The 25246-nt window shown below is 36.1% G+C and overlaps 2 protein-coding genes across 2 annotated transcripts; both read left to right on the forward strand.

Moving 5' to 3' along the window:
• Positions 1-91: 91 nt before the first annotated feature.
• slc25a6 (solute carrier family 25 member 6) lies at positions 92-5480 on the forward strand. Its single transcript, XM_079881163.1, has 4 exons — positions 92-366; positions 2021-2507; positions 3915-4055; positions 4164-5480. Exons 1-4 carry the CDS (start codon positions 256-258, stop codon positions 4319-4321), a joined length of 897 nt encoding a protein of 298 aa, XP_079737289.1. The 5' UTR covers positions 92-255; the 3' UTR covers positions 4322-5480.
• A 10520-nt stretch (positions 5481-16000) lies between these two features.
• On the forward strand, positions 16001-24691 carry crlf2 (cytokine receptor like factor 2). Its single transcript, XM_079880215.1, has 6 exons — positions 16001-16321; positions 18054-18211; positions 18412-18571; positions 21989-22091; positions 22183-22261; positions 23718-24691. The coding sequence occupies exons 1-6, from the start codon at positions 16189-16191 to the stop codon at positions 23940-23942; spliced, it is 858 nt and encodes a 285-aa protein (XP_079736341.1). The 5' UTR covers positions 16001-16188; the 3' UTR covers positions 23943-24691.
• Positions 24692-25246: the final 555 nt, after the last annotated feature.

Below are 25246 nucleotides of genomic sequence, written 5' to 3' on the forward strand. Positions count from 1 at the left end.
TACATTATATAAGGCGTAACCCAATTCATTACAAGGTTATAAATTAGTTAAGAATAGCATGTCATAAAATGTTCTATAGGACTTGTTGATTCGGGTGCAAACATCGCGAGAAACCTCGAGAGTTGGCTGTAGAGGACAGGACACACTACGCATCTCCCCATCACTTTCCGCTCTACTCTACCTCCTGCTTCTGCAAGCAAGCACGTTCAGTACATCGTGTTTTCTAATACACTGAGCTAAAGAATCAACGCTGCCATGGCTGATGCTGCCATTTCTTTTGCTAAAGACTTTTTGGCCGGTGGTGTCGCAGCGGCAATTTCCAAGACCGCAGTCGCACCGATAGAGAGAGTCAAACTGCTGCTGCAGGTGAGACCGTGAGGATTATCACCTTGACTAATCTTAGCGCAGTCTGATATCTTATGAATGATGCATGCAAATACATAACCCGTTTTCTGTCGCATTTAAGAGTAACATGAATTATCTTGTGGCGTTGACGTTGATTTACGTTAAGACACGACTTTGTCCTTCAGAGGCCATTTTTGAGTTGTCTGTTCGCAACATCCGCATCCCTCGAGCATCTCTACTCTCAAATTTGCATTCTAATACCAAGTGTCTATTCTTGAGTTCTCTTATTTGGATCTTTATATCTAAATTTTTGTAACTCGAATGTATTTTAAGGTCAAACTGTGAATTTCTATCTGCGTGCTAGGTGGTACATTCTGTCCCCTGCAGTCTTGTCTCGTGTTACAGGCCGAGACATTATGTTTAGATCTTCCAGGATCAAAATAACTATTAAATGAGCATAGTCTAACCATTTTGGATCAAAAATACAGTAAAAACTGTAATTTTGTGAAATAATGTTACAATTAAAAATGACTGTTTTCCATTTTAATATATTTTAAAATGTATTTTGGAGGCTTGTTTCTGCCACAGAATAAAACAGGTTATTAAGACTTTTTACTAGTGGCACTCGCTGCAGAGTCAAATGACGCCTAGCTCCTCCTCACTGGACGTCTAAAGGGGTGGAGGGATTTTGGAGGGTTAGGGTGTGGTTGGAACTTGAATATTCTCGCTGTATGCAATGGGTGGAGCTGGACGGTCCAACCACCTAACCCTACCCATAACCCCATGGCTAAACATAACTCCACCCATTAGGTCCACAGAGGTGGAGCTGGACTAGGACAAGCTCCAGCCATTATGTCCAGAGAGGGGGAGCTGGACGTCATTGGGCTCTGCAGTGAGCACCACTTGAAATTTTCAGCATCAGTTTTAAGTGTTGCATGATCCTTCCTAAATCATTCTAATATGCTGATTTGCTGCTCAAAAGACATTTCTGATTATTATCAATATTGAAAACAGTGGTTGCTACTTAATTTTTTTTTGTGGAAACTGTCATACAAAAAGTACAAAAGTATTTTTTTAAGAAGTGGATACTTGTATTCAGCAAAGATGCTTTAAATGTGGCAGTAAAGACTTATATAATGTTACAAAAAGAAATAAATGCTGTTCTTTTGAACTTTGTATTCATGCAAAATAATTACAAAAATACAAAATATACACAAAAATATTAGGAATCATAGTTTTCAACATTGATGATAATAAGAAATCTTTCTCTAGCACCAAATCAGCACATTAGAATGATTTCACACTGAAGACTGGCTGTTGAAAATTTAGCATTGCCATCACAGGAATAAATTACATTTAAAATATATTACAATAGAGAACAGTTATTTTAAATTGTTATAAAATATATTTTTATAGTATTATAAAATAATACTGTTTTACTGTATGTTTGATTAAATAAATGCAGCCTTAGTGAGCTTTTTTTTTTTTTTTTTTTCTCATTACTAGACACTATTTATGGGGGTTTCAGTATTTAACTCCATCCGTCCCTGTATAAACCCCAACCTCAAGATACAAACATCAAACTAAACCCACTCATCAAACTGATTGGTTGATTCAAATATTGTTCCAACCCAGATATCATGTAACTCACAGGATTTTGTGTTTCACTTTACAGGTACAACATGCCAGCAAGCAGATCACTGCAGACAAACAGTACAAAGGTATTATCGACTGTATTGTGAGGATTCCTAAGGAGCAGGGCTTTATTGCCTTTTGGCGTGGCAACCTAGCCAACGTCATTCGCTATTTCCCTACACAAGCCCTCAACTTTGCCTTCAAGGACAAGTACAAACAGGTTTTCTTGGGTGGAGTTGATAGGCACACGCAGTTCTGGCGATACTTTGCCGGCAACTTGGCCTCCGGTGGAGCTGCAGGAGCCACTTCCCTCTGCTTCGTCTACCCCCTTGATTTTGCTCGTACCCGACTGGGTGCAGATGTCGGGAAAGCTGGGAGCTCCAGAGAGTTCAATGGGCTGGCCCACTGCCTGGCCAAAATCTTTAAGTCAGATGGGTTGCGGGGTCTGTATCAGGGCTTCAACGTCTCTGTCCAGGGCATCATTATTTACAGGGCGGCCTACTTCGGAGTCTATGACACTGCTAAAGGTAATAGGTTTGTGCTTCAGAGTATTATAGTAGCTTTTATTTATACATTTTAGTTTGTTTTAATTATTTTTGTTATGTGCTTTTGTCATTTTTATTCGTTTTAATGATGTTTTTTAGCTTTATTTTATTTCAGTTGTAGTAATTTTAGTATTTCGACTTATTTTATTTCAGTTAGTTGGCAGTTTTTCATAAAATATTTATATTTTATTTTATTTCATTTCAGCTAAATTTAAATTAATGAAAGCAACTTGTAATCGCTTTAATTAATAATAACGAAACTGGTTTGAAAGTTTAGAAAAAAGTTTTTTTTTTTTTTAAGTCAAGCTTTGAAAATGTGTATTTAGTTTATATATTTCTTCCTATTTAAAAATTAACTTTTGTGGACCAGGGTGGAAGAACACTTCACTTCCCAGAATGCATTACCTTTGTTTTCTTTGAATAGAGTGCAACAGTGCAAACTCGATTCATTTTCTCTTCAAGGAAATTTATTTTGAACGATAACATATAAACCTTTAAAGGCTGCTATGAGGTCATTAATCCATGGTATTTGCTTCAGCTGAAGCCGTCAGCCCTCATTATTTCAGCTTATTTTAAAAATAATCAGGTTTAACAGTGGAATTCCTGGTGAAAAACTACATTACCCATGATGCTGTACAGAAAATTACACCAATCAGTGCCCACCCCCTTTTTTTTTTTTGCCGTGCTGGTTCTGGAAGTATTCTTTTCCATACATTTTTCCCATAGGGATTTAAAAAAGTCTTTGTTAAAGAATTATAAGCCTTAAACCAAGCCAATCAACTAGGTGAATTACAACACTACAAGCTTACACAGATTTGAAGCAAAAAAGTTTTAGAAAATTAAACAAAAAGACATATATATATATATACAAGTATTTTGAGAGCATAGGGAGATCGACTCGATTACATAATTCGGAGTGCTTCATGGGAGTGGGCGGAACTTTCTGGTGTAATTCTCTGTACAGCATCGTGGATAGTGTAGATTTTCACAAGGAATTCCACTGTTAAACATGAGTGTTTTAAAAAATAAGCTGAAAGAAAGCAATACCATGGATTAATAACCTCGCAGCTCACAGTAGGTCTGTCTTTAAAGGTTTATTACTTCCGGAACCCCACTGTTTCACTCTATTGGCGATTGGCTCTTTTATTTAGAGGGCGGGACCTATTCCGCCATATTACCATTGCACTTTCTCCCATTCACAGTAATATGAGTGCAATGTTTTTGTATTTCTTAAGTCTTAGATTAGTTACAGCTCAGTAAATTCCTCTTCCTTCCTATCATTCCAGTTAAACTTGTGATATGGCCAGTTCAATTCAAATTCATACGGCTAATTCTTGAGTTCTGAATTAAACGAGGTCCATGCATTGTTTCTTGTGTGGTGACGTACAGGCATGCTTGCTGACCCTAAGAACACCCACATTGTGGTCAGCTGGATGATTGCACAATCTGTGACGGCAGTGGCTGGCGTGGTCTCCTATCCCTTTGACACTGTGCGGCGTCGCATGATGATGCAGTCTGGGCGCAAAGGAGGTATACAACACACATTTGCTCAAACATATTGGCTCATTTGAATAACTCCCTGCTCTCTATCAAATATGCATTTATTTAAACTCAGGCCTTTGTCTTTTGTTTTCCCAGCGGATATTATGTACACTGGAACCATTGACTGCTGGAGAAAGATCGCTCGTGATGAGGGCGGCAGAGCGTTCTTCAAAGGGGCTCTGTCTAATGTACTCAGAGGAATGGGGGGCGCTTTTGTGCTCGTGCTTTATGATGAATTCAAGAAGTATGTTTAAACAACATATGCTAAAAGAAAGTAGAATAGCTTTTACCACAGTTTTGTCAAGCTTTACCCGAACCCTCTCCACTCCGCACAGATGTGGTCTGAATTAAATTGTGTTAGAAGCAAAAAACTATTATTTTAAATTAATTCTGTTGGTTGCTATATTTTTATGTTCAGAAAATGCTCTTTCCTTTGATGATAAAAAAAAAAAATCACAATTGTATCAAAAGAAAGCATCTACTGTATATGTGTGATTTAAGTGTGCAGCCAGAGAAATATTACAGATCAAATTATAAAAAGAAATGTGTTGCGTATTTATGCTCAAAATGATTTAAAAAAAGATTTTGTCTATAATATTCCTCCATAAATCTGAGCCGTTATAAGTATTCATTAATATGTTGTCTATACCGTGCAATACCATAATTCCTCCTCAAGATGGCGTGACACGACAGCATTTTATTCTGCATTCATATACAGTACCATGTTCTTGTAGTCCTTCGATTAAGTTTTTCAGTTCTCCTAGCCAAGGTCTGTGGTTACAAGGATATACAATATCACTCTCAAAACAAAATGTGGAGTTCAAACACACAGAATACTGTTCCACAGTTTAAACGTCTTCTCAAAGTTGGACTTGAAAAACCAACTGAGAGCAAGTGTCCGATGGAATCATAGACGTATTAAATATGACGCTTTAATTCACAACAGATTTGCCCTCTATGTGTCTCAGCAATGAAAGAGAGCCCAGTAAAGTGTTCCAGCAGAGAATGTGTGGAGCCAGAGACATGGCATTCACAGTCAGACCTTATGTGACACGAAAAGTGTATTTCCATGATTTCTCTTTTTGGAAGTCCGCTTAAGTATTTTCCATCTTGGATAATGAGGGGAGTCATATTTTCATGGTCATTTTCTTGTCAGTCTCAGTGTTTGGTTGCGTCAGGCTGATCTTGATGAACTAGATCCCGCTTTTAGAAGTATAAATGTGAGGGCAAGTAAGGAAGGGTATTTTGAGTTCAGTAATGACACTGGAACGTTACACTCATTTTTAGCATGTAGAGCTATTGTAATATTATTCCACACTTTATGGAGAAAAAGGCTGTAGCCTACTTACAGGTTCAACTTGCAGTAATGTACGAACACCAATGCTTGTGAATTCAATAAAAGTGGATACCCTATATGCTCTTATGTTTTTGGATTTTTAATCATTTAGGGTTTGTGGCAATTCAATGTTAATGGACATATCTCCATATGAAAGCTTGAAATGTTATCTGATCTAATCCAAAAATATAAAAGACAAACTAAAATATTTTGTCAATAAAATGCAATTATTAACCTTTTCATATACAATAATAGCATGTTTTAATAATTAAAAGTGAACAAATGTTTTAACGAAGAGCAAAACAACAATACAGCATGGTTCATAATTTCTGAACATTGACTATCAGTCTTTATTCACCTCTTTCTCGTGGTTTCTCAATAGAATTCATAAGCATTAAAGGACTATCTCAACTGCTAAATAACAATAATTGGAGATTAAAATAATGCAGATTTGTCTCATTGTACTGTATACAAACACTAAAAATTAACTTCAGTAAGAAATTTGCTATGGTTAAATAAATGTTCAGTGATATCTTCCAAAGATTTTTGAATTTTGGTGCAATTCTTTCTCTATATATAGTGTTGATATGGTAACTAGTAAATAGCTACACTAAGTTTTGTCATGCTGGCATGTGTGGAAACTTTTAAAACATGCCTGTTACAATAAGCCCTGCGTTAGGTTGTGCTCCGCGCACCCCTAACTGTAATTAAATTACAGAAAAATCAAGACTTTAAGAGTAATCCCTTACTTGACATTTTCAAGGGAAAAGGAATCAAATTACAGTAATTAGTTACTTAGTAATCCATTACACCCAACACTGTCCCTTCATAACATCTACTGACAGCTGCCACACTTGCACTAATATAGCTATATGGGTACAACGGGGATAAAGGCATACCTTAAGAAACAAATTGCTTTTCTCTATTCCCATGATTGCAGACAAGATATACATCCAATTATACACTCATAAAAGTGGTTTATTTTGTTTAAAAATCTTATAAATGTATGAGGTTGCAAGGTGGGCCTTTTACCCCACACAAGGGGTAAAAGGCGCACGTTATTTATACAAATACTTTAGCTAAAATAATATATTTTTTATGATGTCTAAGTTAATACTTGTTCAAAATAATTACTTTAGCAATGTTTGCACTATTTTCTGTTTATTTTGATAAGTAAAATAATTCATTATTGTTCAATAAATAGGCTATACTTTCATTAAAATGTTAATATAAAAATACATTTGAATTATATATAAACAATTATTTTACATTTTTTTTATGTTTATAAAAATTATTTTAAAAAGTAAAGATTCTGAAAGCATTGAATGAGATCCCATAATAATTTAATATAGATTTTCAGTAGTGACATTAAACCATATTTTATTAGCCTATATTATATGATTAATATTTTTTTAAATCTGATAGTTTAATTTTAAATGTGATTATTTCTAAGGTGGACAGCCAACTTATCGACTAAAATAGACTATTTTTGACTGTCAAAATGCCGGCGGACACAGCTACAGTGAGTTGTTCAAAATCTTTCTTTTTAGTAACTCTGTGTACACAAACAATGTTGTCAATGCTCGAGTTCATTTGTAGAGCCTCTGGTGATACTTCAAGCAAAGTTTCATGTTGTGTCGAATAGAAAAATTCGACACAACATGAACTAAAAATAGCGATTTTTGATGCTATCATAGAAGTTCCCCATGCACTCCCATTCAAAAGGCAATTTGACCGAAAACGAAAATACGGTCAAACTTAAAAGTGGCGTTTCCATTCTAATTATGCTTTCAAACGAAAGTTTGCCTCGGGTAGATTAACAAAAAGACCCTAGATTGCATTTTGGCGAGAGTTGCCCTTTAAATTTTGTGCCTTTTACCCCAAATACCATATTTTTACATATTCTTTCGATATTGAAAAACTGTTGCTTTATTAGCTTGAGCAAAACTGAAAATCACTTAGAAGACCTTTGTCTCAAAATATATTCAATAATTTTAGCAATTCTGATTTGCTACTTAAATTTACAACATTAAAAAAAAAACATCAAATATTAGATCAAATTAGCGCAGAATCAACTTTACGTCAAGGATCAGACCAATTTCCACGTGCATCTTGAAAAACGGATGTTTTGAAAAGTGCTGCGACAAGTTTTTGTGCCATCTTGTGGTTTAGAGGAAAATAAAATCAAAGGAGCATTTTACCTTTTTAGCCTATAGCCCCATTGTACCCTATATATATATATATATATATATATATATATATATATATATATATATATATATATATATATATATGAAGACTTCAGATGCAAAAGCCTCTAAGTGCCATCTGAAATTTCCTTCTAGAATGAAATTTTTTATCAATCTTGTATGTTTATGTTCACTTATTTCACTTGTGCAATGGCAATTCAAATTACCTATTAATTGTCATTAAAGTGAAATTACTGAACTTAAATATACGAGCTTGATAAAAATACTCATTTTAGAAGAAAATTTCAGATGGCACTTAGAGGCTTTTGCATCTGGGGCCGTATTCACAAAGCATTTTATCTTACCACTAGAGTACTCCTAAATCGCACTAAAAGATTTTAGCTAGGAGTTTTCTCTTAAAAGTTATTCACAATGCCTTTCAGACCTACTCTTAGTAAAGAAAAATGACAACTCCTAAACTAAGAGTGAGTCTTCGTTGCTATGGATTACGTCATTACTCATGCACGAGCTTGACTGAAGTGACCACCTTGATTGGCTAATGATTCCAAACACCTCCCCTACGATGATGAGTGACAGGTCTGAGAATGCGTGCGCTACACAAGTAGTGCGAAGGACGGAAGATGATGAATAACTGAATAAATAGCCTAAATGAATAAAGAGTAAGGCAAAACAAATAGCCTAGTAGCCTAATGAAACATATGGATTGATGCAATATCTTTGCAACATTATTGAATTAATCTGTCACTATATGCCTCTGCCTACATTTGCAAAGAGAAGAACATTTCAATTTGATTCACAATGAAACGTTACAATTAGTTTACATGCAATGAGTAGCCTAGTTTTGGTTGTTGTTGGTGGCGTTATTGCATCCCTAGTTATGCCTACAATGCAAAATTGTTCCCTCGCGATTGGAAGCTCCTGTAGCCGCCGCATACGCATTTCAAAACACCGCAACGTGAAATGCCACAAAAAGCGGTTTGTGAATAGGTCTTAATGAGTTAGGAGTCCTCTCGACTTCTTTTAAGCTGTCCCAGACTTAGGTGCTACTTTTAGGGCTAAAATGCTTCGTGAATTACTCTTAGTCAACAAAATTAGGAGTCCTAAAGTTACGAGTGACACGCCCATTATTTTTAGGAGTTGCTCCTAAATTCGCCAGTTAGGAGCTACTTTTAGCCTTAAAATTCTTTGTGAATACGGCCCCTGAAGTCTTCATATACACTCACCTAAAGGATTATTAGGAACACCTGTTCAATTTCTCATTAATGCAATTATCTAATCAACCAATCACATGGCAGTTGCTTCAGTGCATTTAGGGGTGTGGTCCTGGTCAAGACAATCTCCTGAACTCCAAACTGAATGTCAGAATGGGAAAGAAAGGTGATTTAAGCAATTTTGAGCGTGGCATGGTTGTTGGTGCCAGACGGGCCGGTCTGAGTATTTCACAATCTGCTCAGTTACTGGGATTTTCACGCACAACCATTTCTAGGGTTTACAAAGAATGGTGTGAAAAGGGCAAAACCTCCAGTATGCGGCAGTCCTATGGGCGAAAAAGCCTTGTTGATGCTAGAGGTCAGAGGAGAATGGGCCGACTGATTCAAGCTGATAGAAGAGCAACTTTGACTGAAATAACCACTTGTTACAACCGAGGTATGCAGCAAAGCATTTGTGAAGCCACAACACGCACAACCTTGAGGCGGATGGGCTACAACAGCAGAAGACCCCACCGGGTACCACTCATCTCCACTACAAATAGGAAAAAGAGGCTACAATTTGCACGAGCTCACCAAAATTGGACAGTTGAAGACTGGAAAAATGTTGCCTGGTCTGATGAGTCTCGATTTCTGTTGAGACATTCAGAATTTGGCGTAAACAGAATGAGAACATGGATCCATCATGCCTTGTTACCACTGTGCAGGCTGGTGGTGGTGGTGTAATGGTGTGGGGGATGTTTTCTTGGCACACTTTAGGCCCCTTAGTGACAATTGGGCATCGTTTAAATGCCACGGCCTACCTGAGCATTGTTTCTGACCATGTTTATCCCTTTATGACCACCATGTACCCATCCTCTGATGGCTACTTCCAGCAGGATAATGCACCATGTCACAAAGCTCGAATCATTTCAAATTGGTTTCTTGAACATGACAATGAGTTCACTGTACTAAAATGGCCCCCACAGTCACCAGATCTAGAGCATCTTTGGGATGTGGTGGAACGGGAGCTTCGTGCCCTGGATGTGCATCCCACAAATCTCCATCAACTGCAAGATGCTATCCTATCAATATGGGCCAACATTTCTAAAGAATGCTTTCAGCACCTTGTTGAATCAACGCCACGTAGAATTAAGGCAGTTCTGAAGGTGAAAGGGGGTCAAACACAGTATTAGTATGGTGTTCCTAATAATCCTTTAGGTGAGTGTATATGTATATATGTATATATATATATATATATGTATATATATATATATATATATATATATATATATATATATATATATATATTCTGCATGCATGGTTAGATTGTAGAGATTAACTGGAGAAAAAAAATAGCCAATACTGTGTATTAACAGAAAAGCAATAAGCATCCATGGCAATAAAGGGTGAAACGGCAAAACAATTGTCTTTCTCAGCAAGAGCATTTCAAAGCTTCTGTAATCAAGGCTGATCTACAATCTTAAGCACAGCTGGACACAGTCTCTCTATTATGCCTCTGATTTTGTTTACTACAGACAGACTTTGCTAGACTTTATAATGAAAACCATGCAAGTCAATCAACTGACAGAGATCAAAGGCCAATGTAATTTACCAAAATGGCCATAATACAAAGCAATCTTCTGTAATGTGAACTGCCTCGTCCGACTCCAAGATACTGTACATGTCAGATAAATATTAAGTAATTTTCTTCAAATGCAACCTTGACAGGGGTTTGGAATTGCCAACCTGCAAGTAATTATAATACTAGTGTTAAGTGCTTTGATATTAAAATGACTGGTTTAAAACCATTAACTTTCTTCAGATAACAGGAAATGTACAATTGTTACCACATGTTGATACTTTAGAAAACTATGTGTTCATTGACAACATGTGACATGAACTTAAAACATTATCTGCTTTCCCTTATATGAATTCTCATACATTTTTAAAATCTGCCCTTTATTTTTATCATTGCACTATAACGATTATGTCTGGGCTTTCATATTTATGTTTTGAATTTACAACTGCTAAGCAGACATAAGAAGTCCACATGATGGCACTGTTGAAATGAAAATAAAACAAAGGAAGGGTTGTGAGATGTAAGATGAACTGCTAGAAGAAACAGATCTAGAATCATAACAAACATGAACTTTCAACAAACTCTTAACATTAAAAGCATCTCAGTTATTCTTTATATTTGTACTGTTTTGTTTGTTTGTGGCATCATCCATTCTGAAATGATGTAATTCTAAAGCCATTTAGACTTAATTTGAGAAAAAAGCAACGAAAAAGTTTGAGATACAGCACCTACTAAGCCTTTTAAAGCACTGTTATACGAGCTTCAGTGATTGTGTTCTGTTGCATTAACTGTGGCTATACTGAGGTATCCACTAGATCCGAGGTTTGTTGTGGTCAAAATCCCATGTGCTCTGGCAGAAGCCTCAGTCAGTCAATCTATGAGCAAACACTCATTGAGGTGTGGACTGTGAGAAGTGAAATATTTCATGACAGGGCTTTCATCCAGACCTCTGATGACTCTTTGTTGTTATTTCGGAGTTGTCCCAGCGGACCACTCTTACCATGCAGTCTGCTGGCTGCATCTCATAAACACACACATACATACACACACTGCTCGCTTCAGATGTCTTGCATGCCATGTTCGCTGTCATGTCACGCACCTTTATGCTCTTTCATTCTGTTTGAAAAACAACAGTAGCATGTATCTGTAAGGGTGTTGTGTCCTTAATTTTATATTTATTTACACAAAAAAATAGACCTTTCTTGTTAGTAAATAGAGGAATCTTTGACTTCTTGACTATTACATCAATGATTTATACCAGGAATTGATACACTTTTATGTCAGCCAAACAAAAAATAAAATATTACTTGAAGATTTTAAGTTAATATTTCACTTTACATGTTGACAGTTTTCTGATGTTAGTTAACGGTCACATGACATGCAGGAAAACATTTTTATTTTTCATTATATATATATATATATATATTTTTTTTTTCCGAGTGCTTAATTTTGATTGTTTTTATTTTACAATTATTTTATTTTTTATTTTCACGATTTAATCTTGCCGAACTCCCAGGATTTGGGAAAACCCTGATTTTTACTATCAGTAAATTTGTTTATACACATTTTCGAATAATAATAGGGTTTATTTGTGGGGGGGGAAAACTGCGGAGCTAAAAAATAAAATATAAAAATATAGAATTACAATCCAATTAAAAACAATATAAAATATACAATTAAATATAGATTATTTAAATCTAGATCTATATTTTAAAGAACTACATATTGTAGACTATGCTATAGAGATTATAATTGTTAATGATTCTGATAAATGTTTTTATTATTATTATTATTATTATTATTATTCATCAATCTGTTGATTTATAAGGCCTGTAATGACCATAAAAGTAAATGTAGGTCATTTCAGCATCAGAAAGCAAACAATGCCTTCCCATTAAAAAAAAAAAGATGCAGAGATAGAAAAAAGAAGCAGCATGCACTTACTTTTTTATAATGCTTGTGTCAGGCTGATAATGCTCTGAGATATGGAGAAAGTTCTATAATACATTTCGTTCCATAAAGGAACTAGTGGTTAGTGTGGTTAGCTTGCGCAAACATGTTTTTGCTCAGCTACTGTTGTCTTGTACACTGCAAAATGTAAGTGATGACCAAACCTGATAACATTGAATTTTAATAACAACTAATTTGAACTAATTTGACAGGTTTTTGAATGCGAATGCACTTAGAATGTTTTATAAAACTCAGTTAAGTCTCTCAGTTAAGACTCCACACCCCTGACATTGACCCTTTTTGTCGACCTTTACGATGCCCTTGCCTCAAACAAACAAACAGACATTGATCATCACGCGCAGTCATGTTGACTTTCAACAGCTGTTTGTTTGATTGTAAGTAAGTCAGTGGTCAAAGCAAAAAAAACCAACAACTGTTGCTTTTTTTTCCCGCCGTTTGTTGCGGTGGCTTATTGGCCCTGACATGTTCCAGTGCCTCTGTTTAAGACCAGTGGTGTCGTTCCAGTGTTTGACGGCTGTCACACATCACAAAGCTCCACTTTTGAAGCGCAAATAGGTGACCCACCACCTCAGTCCCACGTCTATCTCTTCTTCTCTCTAGCAACAATAACAATCAATTGTTCAACATCAGAAGGTTCTGAAGAACAACCTATAAATCATATGCATCCCCTGCTGGTCTCTTGGCGGCCAAGTTGACTTTACTGAAGCGTTTCTTTGATCGTGCACTGCTTTGATTCACTTTTCTCTCACCCTTTTAGCTAAACATATCATTGGAATTTCGCTCTTTGTTCCTGACAGGTCTCGTCTTAGCTCGGTTTCTCTGCAGACACGCAGCCCTTCCCAGAGGGGGAGAACCGCTCCACAGCCCAGACGTAATCGAGTGCTGCTCAAAGATTTATCCTCATCTTTTCAGTCGACTCTCTCTTTTCCCCTTCACTCTCTGCCTTGACATCTCCAGGCCGGCGTCCCATCCCTCTCTGTGGCACAATTGAAATGACAAGGTTGGTGTGGTCAGTGTCATTCAACGTTTTATAAATAATGCTGAGCACAAGTCTCTCATTAATCTCTATTACAAGCAGAGATCTTGAAAAAACAGTGGGATGCAGTGGATCTTTGAAAACTATCGTCATTTATTGAGAGATTTCACTGTCTTTGTTTGTAATCCCAAGAATTTTCATGTAAAAAAGATGAGAAAAGAATTTGTAATTTGCCAAATTATTCTGATTTTGCCCTCTTTTTTTAATGTTCAAAACCCAATAGGTTGACATTTTCTAGCACCGTATGCACTTCTCAGAAATGTGCATTATTTTTTAACATATAGAAACATTATTAAAGCTGCAGTCTGTAGTTTTTCCTCTTTGTCGCCATCTCTGTTTGAAATCTGCAATTGCAGTTATTCGTGGAATTATCAACTTTACGTGGGTTGTGCCTCGGCAAATGTCATCTGAGTAAGTAAGTAACATCCACTTTTGTTCTGACCAACTAAGGGAAATTAATCATATCACGTCAAACCGTGCAAATTATACTTTGTCCTCAATTGTTGATGTTAACAACATCAGCATTGCGTGACTGCATTTAATGCCCTTCCGATATTTATCCTTGTTTTCGCATTGGCCCGGTTGCAGTCTCTTTTTTTGTAGCCACTCCGAAGTCCGAAATCTTTTGCATTTTACAACGGGTGAATCTCCAGTTGTCGCTGGTGATTGTCGTTTGAACCTTTCTGGATCCGCCATCAAATTGATAAGTTTAATTATATCAAGTGCTGTGAGAAAAGGCTATAAATCTTCACCTCCAACATCCTCACACGCAAAATAGCCTACTAGCCGAGACTCCTTCTTTATATGTGACGTAATGATGCAAAGACATGCTCGAATTTCCTGCGGAAATCCACCAGTACCACTGGAATTAAAAACATTATTACAAGCTTACCATTTGAATCGAGCTCAGGCAAGCAGATTTTGAACACTGGCTGGTTATGTACTTGCTAAAAAAATGATTTTGGATAATCTTTAACCCAAAAAAGTTACGGACTGCAGCTTTAAAAAAAAATATTCACAAACTTACCACAGCAAAAACATAGTAAAATACAAAATAAATAAGTGAACAAATAAAAACAAAGTCAGAAAATTAGAAAACATCATGTGAAAATTCTTATATATAATGAGACCCCGAGTAACATTTTCCTAGAAGATGATTAGTGCATGTTATCAAGTTAAGATCTTGTTTAGAATCAGTTTGCATAAAATTAGGAAAAGTCAACTGATTCTTAAATGTTAAGCATGTTTTTTGTTTTTTTTTAGATATTAATGGAATGTTTAAACATAACCTGCAGGTTAATTTGAATAAAAAGACAGTAATTAAGTGATTAGACAAATAAACAAAATAATTAAATAGACATACTGTAAATGCACTGGGACGTTTAAAAAAATTTGTTTTCATGACAAGAGGGTAAATAAACACCAGCTCATTTCCTTTTGACTTTGAAATATGTAATGAACATCTAGGTGCAAAAACACGATCATTATCTATTACAAAAAAACTAGAAAAACAGCTCCAGGCTCATACATGTCACTGTTCGCACGCAAGACTCTTGCATCTGCTTTTGTGTGGTAATTTATATATATGATATGTACAATGCATGAGAAAGAAATGGTCTTTATTGCATGTATTTGATTAAGTCTTCTGTGGCTGGAACACCTATTATTATCAAGCTGCTTGTAAGGTTTGGTTAATGAGACTTGTGTTAGTTACGGTATATCAAATTGGAAAAATGACTCACTTGAACATAACATCATTTTTATTATTTGTGGCACAGTCACAACATCTGGTGGTAGGATTTTGTGATTGCTAATTGTAGAAGACTAGTAAGCATTGTGGTAAGTTTTAAATATCACACAAAAGTAAAAGAAAAACATTCAGTAAAGTTGGTGTATTAGCCTGGTTATATATGTCTGACCCTTGTTCACTTCCTCCCTCAGGTTCTAAGTAGCTACATCTGATCTTGTGGTGAGATAAGTGAATTCTATATAGTGAGAAAATACCAGATAATCATATTGAGAGCTAAAACTGTTGGGGAAAATATCCAACATATAGGCTACATTTCACACCTTGGCCACATTTATGAAAATATGGTTAATAAATCAAATAAAAATAAGAAAAGAAAGGAGGAATTTATTTCAACACACGAAAATTGACACCAATAATAAATTAATAATTTCTTAATTTTTTATAATAGGCTCTACACTAAAAAAATAAAGGCTTGTTAAAGGTTTTTTTTTTTTTTTTAAGATTCGATTTCAGCAAAGAAACATCTTCCTATCAATAACCAGTTTTGACTGACTTGATTTTTTATTTTATTTTTCAGTTGATTTTATGGTTATTTGGTCCTTAAATTCTTATATTAATCTATCATCCATTACCAGAAGTAAAGCCCTGGGTTCTTACATCAGTAAACATCAGTACATTGATATTTTTTTACAAAGAGCAAGAAAACATGAAAGTGTTTTATAACATCAAAAGAACTTAAAAAGTTTCCCCTAAGGTGAAATCACCAACAAAACATTTACTAAGAATCTACCAGAGTCCCAAGAAATAAATGTGAACTGAATAATAAGAAAGACTTAAACAAAACAGAACTAGTGATGTGAGAGAGTTACAAATCAGAACCCTCCCTCACACTAAACCTATGAGTAAGAAGTGAGGGGGAGAGAACGGGAAGGAAATGAGTGGAGGAACAGCAGGGTTTACTGATTCAGGTATAACTTGTGTCACCTGTTCCTCTGTGCTTTAAACACTGAGACTTCTTCATTGATAAGTTACTGTCAGAGGAACATATCATGAACAACTGGAGTGTGTATCTCCTGGTAGTCCTTGCCTTGCTCCTTGCTTCAAAGTCCAGTGCTGCTGCTGCTGATGATGATGATGATGATGATTATGATGATTATGATTATCATGATAATGAGACTGTTGGTGAGTTCTTCTTTAATCTTTAGTTCTTTTACCCCTAGGAATTAACAGAACAAACATTCAATATTTATTGGTTAATGCAACTTTTGATTAAACTGAGACTTGATTACACATTGTTATTTTCATATGACACATGTTTTAAATTAATAACTTTTTCACAACAAGAATGACCCATCACTTAACTTATTTAAGCTGGACTATGACGCTATTTTCTTCTAGATCTGCTATACAGCAGCAACAAAGTTCGTTGCATTATTTTCCTGTTATCACTGTAAAGCTGCTTTGAAACAATCTTTATTGTAAAAAGCGCTATATAAATAAAGGTGACTTGACATGACATATTTATCTATGAAGAGCTGTTAGAGAAGTTTGTAGCTGAAGAGCATTAGAAAAGACATGTATTAAGTATTATGAGAATAACTCCCACAGAAGCATGGTTATTCTCATCACAAATGTGTAAAAGGTCACAGGTTAAATGTTTAGGAATGGAGCTTGTGACACACATTCTTGCCAGTATACATTTAGACAAACTTCTGATGATAATGATAAGATTGCTGTTAAGTGGCGGTGCATCACAGTGCATGAGCTGTCTGGAGACCCACATCAAAAGGCCTGAGGAAGGGGAGGCGTTTAGATGAGCTGGTATATCCTGTATACCTGACAAAGACTCACCTCAGAACACATTCATTAAATAATAAAAAAAAAAAAAACATGTTTTCGCAATAATGTTATTCATTCAGTTAAATTTAAAGCTGTTACTCATATTGTAGGCTCAACAGAATATGTGGACTTTCTCAGTTTTTTTAAACTAAACATTAATTAATCTGAAGGAGTCAATAACTCGAGAAGTGCTAGCAATACAAAGTTTCAAACATCATTTAGATTTAACAATTATAACTATAGTAAATACCTATTTTCACTAAGTACAATACTCACCAAATAAATAAATACGTGGACATAAAAAAAAAATTTGAGATCAAATTATAGTTTATAGTTTTAGCTGTAAATGCTAGTACTACTATGTCCATCGCAATGTACAATCTCATGAGAAAAAAAAAAATCTATTCTATGTCGTAGTGATTCCATATGAATTTGAACGATGTGATTCAAGGTCCACCCCTAAACCTAACCGTCAGTGAGGCTTAAACACTTTGAAAAAACATTTATGAATGAGAAATTCCTATGAATTATAGTACCAGTTTTCCAAAATGCTAAATAGTTATGAATTGCCATGAGAGTGTGTTGCAATATACAAAGCAATCGACCAAACAAAAAATGAGTTTATGGTGTGATACGAGAGACATGAAAGTAGCACTGGATTCAGTTAGTTGCGGATGAGCGATACAGCGTTGTCATGGACAACGGTGAATATTAGGAACACTGGATGACACGACTGACCAATCAGAATCACGTATTCAACCGAGCCATGTTGTATAAAGAGATAATTTAAGTTACATCTAGCCGGTTGTTATCGCAAAATAAACCCAGACATTGTGATCAGGACATACTGAAGTCCTCCGATTTCATTTTAAATACAACTGATTGCTGCTAACAACAACGGTCATTATCTAGAAATTTCAGACCACTGAATGCCGAGATTGACCAAGTATTTCAGAGAGCTGTGTAATAAGGAAAAATATTTAATAAACACATTACCATGCAAGATGATTTTTCAAATTCTGTGGAATTTTGTATGAACCGCTAACGTTACTCATTATTCTGTGCTATTTTTAAGCCATAGAAGACATTAACCCGGACCAGATTGTTTTTAAGATTACTAGTAATACATCACATGGTATTATTGTAACATGGAGGATACTACATCCAGGAATAAATCCCGCATGTTATTCAACTGAAGTGCAATACAAGAGCCAATGTGTCAAAGACTGGAAGGTACTGAACACTCACAGACTTACACATTTGAAATTCAGTAATACTCACTTTGAGCATAGAACTGAGGCAACTAGACTTGCATATTATGCTTGATACAGTATGACAGAAAAAATGCTCATGAATCTGATATAAAATGACACATGCTATCCAAAGCAAAGTTGGAGAATCTTACAGTATGCTTTGTATTTTCTTATATGCAGACAAGTCGGAGGATTGATAAACAAGAAGGTGTCTATAATTTGCCCCTGTCCACCCTCAGCATAAAGACGAATTACGATTTCAGAATAAGAATGAAATTGCAGTGTGTGGAAAAGGACTGGAGCAACTGGACAAAAGTGCAAAGTTGGGGAAACAATAAAGGTACCGTCTCTTTGTCTTTGAAAAACCATGTGTTCAGGCTCAAGACCAGAGCCTAGTTTGATAAATATGAATTAAATGGTCATTAGCCATAGCAATATTTCTGGTTAAAAAAAAACTTCTTTTTACATCTCTTTATTAGCCCATACACTAATACATAATTGTGATCAAAATTATTCAACACCCATTGCTTTTCAGATTTATTGGCAAAATGTACAGACTTTCAGCTGTTGTAATGGGAAAAATTACTTAATTAATTGAAATAGCTCAACATAACAAATGTTTTATATACTGTATAAATACTATATAAATACTGTTCGTTTTCTCACACAAACCGCTCGTTTCGTGTCTTAGGCCATCAATGTGTACTTACGATGGGGAATAGGGGTTATGCGCAACATACTTCCGGGTTCTACAAAACAGATATAACTACTTCCGGTCGTCAGCTACTGAGGTAAACACAGCGTAGGAATGGCGACCTTTTATAGCCGGTGTTTACAGGAGCTACCCATTCTATCCATTTCAGGGCCCGTATCCCTAAAGATTCTGAGAATCCTCTCAGAGAGCTCCTAACTTAACCTAAAAATTCCTTGCCAGGAGTTTTAGCTTAGAAGTGATTCCAGAACATTTTCAGTGAACTCTGAGCAAGGAATGGATGGAAAATCCTATCTTAGTGAGGAGGTGTGGTTGACCCCATTGCTAGGTATGAGTCATCATTTCAAAAGCCGTGATTGGTTGATCCTACAAGTTTGATGAAAATGAACTTTTGGTGATAATGAGCAAAGGATGTACCCTCAAATCAATAAACATAATTATACACTCTAATCTTATGCAGACTGTAATTGTAAATAATATTTCACATTCAAGAAAATATCTGGAAAATGAATAGTAAGCTGTAGGGGTTATAGCCTAACATTAGAATCTAAAATATGTGAAAACTTAAGCTCATTACACCCTGTTCAAATAATGATTCGTGTCTTATTTGCTCATATTAATATCCTAGCTGGCATATTTTGTACTTTCACTCCCATATGGACCCCATTGAAAACAAGATGGCCTATCTCAAGGGGCTGTCCTTAATGAAGTAGAAATTGCAACGTTACAACTCAGTGTGGTCTTAACGAGGGTAACACGGCTCAGCTTTTATCAATGTCTGTGATTGCTGGCTGGTCTATTTATGAAGGCTTGTTAACAAATATCCTACAAACACATTTTGTGCAGCTGCTTAGGGGAACTCCTAAGCCACTAAAAGTCCTCTTCCCTGCTCTTAGCAGATCTCGCCTTAGGAGCCCTTTTAAGCGCTAGGAATCTTGAGGAATAGCTTTTATATTAACTGGGATTTTCGTGTCACTTTTAGGGGAAATTCTAAGAAAACGTCATGACTCTGAGAATTTTCTTAGAATTTGGCCGCTAGGAGCCACTTTTTGCACAAAAATTCTTTAGGGATACGGGCCCAGATGTACATCGTATTGCCAAACGGACTTCCAGAGCCCCGAGTACTCCGTTAGATAAAGGATTTAAGTTTTACGCCTCCTCATTTATTCATGATTATGAAGGTATGTAAGTTAGTATATGTAGCTTTTGCTAATGGCACCCGATGTAGAGTTAGCTAACTATCAGTAAGTTAGTTTAGACTTGTATGCTATCAGTAGTTTAACCTTTTATATTTGCTTGCAGACGATTAAAACAATCAAATGAAGACTGCATTTTATTTTTTTTATAAAAAATTTTTTTCTGATACTTAAGCATTCGTGACATTTTAATTAAAACAGAAATAAGAATTGTATTCTAAAAAAGCGAAAAATAAGTTACCTCAGAGATCACCTACTGCTGCAGATGCGTTCGGAAGTGCAAACCGGAAATGCTTATACCTGTTTTCCGGTTCGAACGTTGGGCGTTCCGCATAACCCCTATTGTTTAATTTGGACGACGGGGAATTGTTTTAATTTGGACTCTGTGCATGCTCTTTGAGACAGTAACCATAGACCTGCATTAAATGACTGACAGACAAGAACGGTTTGACCTAAAAGTATCAAAATTGAAACTACTGCGGAAAAAAAGACACCTACATCTTGGATGCCCTTGAGGTAAGCTAAAACATACCAAAATTAAATTTCAAAGTGAACTATCCCTTTAACTGTAGGCAGAGTGTTCTTTTCATACCGCTGATCCATAGGGCCGAAAAGTTCCAGCTTTGTTTAATCGCTCCACAGAACAGAATCCCAAAACTTCTGTGGCTATGATTTTGAGAAAATTGGAACTGACTTTTCTTGTGCTTTTGGGTCAGTAGTGGTGTACGTCATGGAGTTCTGGCATGGAAACCGCATGCGTTTAGTACGCGCCTTACTGTGCAAGCTGAAACCTCAGTGCCTGTTGCCACCAAGTCTTGCTACAGGTCTTTTTCAGTCACTCGAGGGTTTTTCCAGCCTGATCTCACGGCAATTCGTACGAATTCTAAGAGGTGGCTAATTCGTACGAATTCATATGACCTCACTCGTACGAATTAGTAAGATTTTTGCTAAATCGTACATATTTTACGAATTGCCCAATTCGTATGAATTCGTATGAATTCATACGAATGACCTACCCCTGACCCCGCCCCTAAACCTTTCCATCACGTGGGTTTAGACAAATCGTACAAATTCGTACGAGTGAGGTCGTATGAATTCGTACGAATTAGTCACCTTTTTATCACTCGTACGAATTCGTACGAGTTGGTCGTGAGATAGCGTTGGTTTTTCTGAACTTGCCTTCTCAGAAATCTGCTTGCACCCATTGATAGTTTACTTTTTCTGCTCTGTCCAGGTAGTGTAACCACTGTTCCTCTAACTTTGAACTCGCGAACTATGCTTCGGAACATTTAGTGCCTTCGCTATATGAAGATGATATCTTCTATTCACTTTTTGGACCATTCTTTTGACTTCAAACATACTATCAACTACAACATACTATCAAACATACTATCATACTAGCCTAGCCAGTTCAGATATTTCATGTGTTCTAGCTCAAGCACACCTGGTGCAACTAATGAAGCCCTTGATTAGTTGCATCAGGTGTGCTTGAGACAGCACCTGTTTTGCAGATTAGTGCTGTTGTGAGGGATTCTATTCAAATAATTCTGAGACTGCAGAAATCATTAAAAGTTGCATTTTCAAGTTGCAGTTGCAATTTGTTCATGCAAATAGCTGAAAGTCAGTAAATTTGGCCAATATGATTTGTAATAGGGCATTAATAATTTTGATTACAACTGTACATATACAGTACTATATACACACATACTGTACATACATATACCACATCCCTCCTCCACAACAGTTCCCAAACCTTTCCCAATAACTAAAACCCATTTCCCCACGTCCCTCCATATATTTTGCATGAAATAGCCTTCAGTTAGACATAAACTAAACATTTTGTTCACAGATGCTTGTGTGGTAGAATCACCTGCCAGCATATGGGTTTATATTTTGATAATTGTGCTGCCACTGACTGGCTTACTTCTTGTTTATCTGCTGACTCAACTGGGGTGAGTATTACTGATACTTTGGTTATTATAATTTATCCAAACAATTTTTACTGAATGCCTGAATGCTGATGCCATTCTTTTGTCTTGAAAGAATTAGAAGACTGATCCTACCTAAAGTACCAGATCTCAAACACTTCAAAAATGAAATCATGGACATTGATCAGTCTCAGGTAAGGCCATGCAAATATAAAAAGCATTAATCTGACAGAACAACAAGTACATGTACAACAAAACACTGATAGCTATCAAAAATCCATTCTTTTTTAAAAACCTGAGGTTAAAACTTTTAAATATTTTAAAATACTAGTTTTACCAGTATTTCACATAAATGTAAACAGGCATGTACACATTGAATAATGTCAGAACACTAGTAAAACTGTTTACATATAATGTCAATTGGGCTTAAACCATGACTTTTGTCCGATGAAAGAACACTGTTTATTGATAATTGGAAAAATTGTGTATGTAAATATACAATAACCTTGGCCACACACACCTTGAATTTGGCAAACCCAATGGAAATTACTGAAGGAACTAATGGCAAATTAGCCTCCTGGATTGGCCCACTCTTAAAAATAAAGGTTCTTTATTATCTATGGTTCCATGAAGAACCTTTAACATCCACGAAACCAAAATGTCCATCCTTGTGGAAAAAGGTTCTTTAGATTATTAAAATGTTCTTCACACTTAGAAAAAAAAAAATTCTTGTATAGGAATAGTTCTCCCAAAATTTAAAATGATCCTGTTACTCACCCTCAAGCCATCATAGATGTGTATGACCTTCTTCTTTCAGCTGAACACAATCAGAGTTATATTAAATAATATCCTGGCTCTTCCCAGCTTTGTAATGGCATTGAATAGTGCCCGAGTTTTTGAAGCTCCAAAAAAGGCATCGATCCATCATAAAAGTAATCCAAAAGACTCCAGTGGGTTAATAAATGCCTTCTACAGAGAAGCAATGGGTTTTTGTAAGAAAAATATCCATATTTAAAACTTTATAAACTATAATCACTGGCTTCACGTACGCATGTTCACGAGAGAGTCGAGTTCCGGCAGAAGGGTGACCTCTGACCTGACGTAAGATGTAGGACGAATGACATAGGCGTAGCGTAAGCTTAAGAATTGATGAACACGGAAGCACAGAAGAAAGAAGAGAATTAGAAGTTTAATATAAGAGAAGAGGAGCCTCGTCCTATGTTGGGTCAGAAGTCACCCTTCCGCCGGAACTCAACATCTCGTGAACGCTCATACGGCCTTTGCAAAAACCCATCGCTTCGCTTCAGAAGGCATTTATTAACCCACTGGAGTCGTATGGATAACTTTTATGATGGATTGATGCACTTTTTGGAGCTTCAAAAACTCGGGCACTATTCAATGCCATTACAAAGCTGGGAATAGGATATTATTTAATTCATATACACCTAGGATAGCTTGAGGGTGAGTAAATTATGGGATCATTTTCATTTTTGGGTGAACGGTTCCTTTAAGAAGTGTTCACTGAAAGGTTCTTTGGGGAACCAAAAATGGATCCTTTATTTTCATGAATGTATAGGTTGACATTATGATTGGACAGCTATAAATAAATAATTTTGCCTATTCTAAAAATCTTGTTATTTCCATTCTAAGTTTTGGGGGAACCTTATGCAGTTGAATGATGAGTGCACAACGACAGATATTGAGATTATTGACAAGAACGAAACGGAAGAGCAACATCAAACTTTGGTAATACAGCCCATCGCCACCAGCTCTGAGCAACATAACAACATGTACTGCATCTACTCCTCAGAAACATCTGGTGAAAAGACAGAACCACAATACTCTCAGATGGTGTTGGGGTATATTACCCTCTAAACCACTGAGAGTGACTGAAATCATATTGACTGCTTTTCAGAATGATTGGTGTAAAACATTACAAACTTCATGAGTTGATCTTTATTGCTATCTAGAGACAAAACTTGTCTCAAAAGTTTGTGGTCATCACAGTTTGAAAGCTTAGCATGGCCTTGTTAGCCCCCGCTGGTAGATCCTGTAACTTCACAATGTGATGTAGTTACAAAAAGCATCTTTCTCCATTGACAGCCATTCAAAATTAGCCATCTATTCTGATGCAACTAAAGTCTTTTATGCTGCTTATTTCCAGGGCAAAGCCAAACAAGTGCGTTTGAGATGAATGCTAATGGATATTTTTCTCTAGGCATTATAGATCTCATTGGTAAAGTCTGTGATCAGGATTGTGGTTAAAGCAAGCTAGAGCAAAGAACATCATTCAAGCATATCTGTAACAAACAATTTGAGTGCAATGCAATAATTGGACAATGGAGGGCACTCTGACTATCCTGAAGTGTTAAAGAGTTGAAACATATCAAAGCCAACACACTCTTCACAGCATCACAGCCCTCTCTTAAGGGAGGATGTACGTTAATTTGAAGACTGATTTAAAAGATTAATGTGAAACTGCATAATAGATGTGGAGTTTCAGTGTGATGGCGTAACAAAGCCAGGGCAGCAGCCACACACTCCGATCTGTTGTGATTGATGAACTGGAAAGTGGGTGAGTGAGAATGAGCAAATAATCATTAAGAGATAGAAGCAGAAGTGAACAGCACACAGGTGGATAGGTAAAAAATTTAAATATACACTGTTTCAGTCATACCTGTTGCAGCTTATAAAAATTGACCAGCGTTATTTTTGTGCAGAGTAATAGTATTGGCTATATGAATGAGGCAAATATGTACAGTCGGATCCAACACAACACAATAATTTTTTTAATTTTTTTTTTTATTAAAGCAGAACATAGGACACAGTTAGATGATACCATCAATACAAAACACATAAAGAGAAAGTAGGATGTACGTGTAATTATGTGAAGTGTGTGTAAAATTGTTTTGAGCATTTGTAAATCTCTTTTATAGGTTTCCAAATATATATGTAGAACAGTGGTTCTCAATTCCAGTCCTCGGGACCCGTTGCTCTGCACATTTTGTATGTCTCTCTTATCTGACACACTCATTTCAGTTCATGGAGTCTCTCTTAACGAGCTGATGATCTGATTCAGGTGTGTTAAATAAGGGAGACATACAAAATGTGCAGAGCAGCGGGTCCCGAGTACTGGAATTGAGAACCACTGATGTAGAACAATGCTCATTAAATATACA

This window comes from Squalius cephalus, assembly GCF_949319135.1.
Source record: "Squalius cephalus genome assembly, chromosome: 9".
In the NCBI taxonomy this organism is placed as follows: Eukaryota; Metazoa; Chordata; class Actinopteri; order Cypriniformes; family Leuciscidae; genus Squalius; species Squalius cephalus.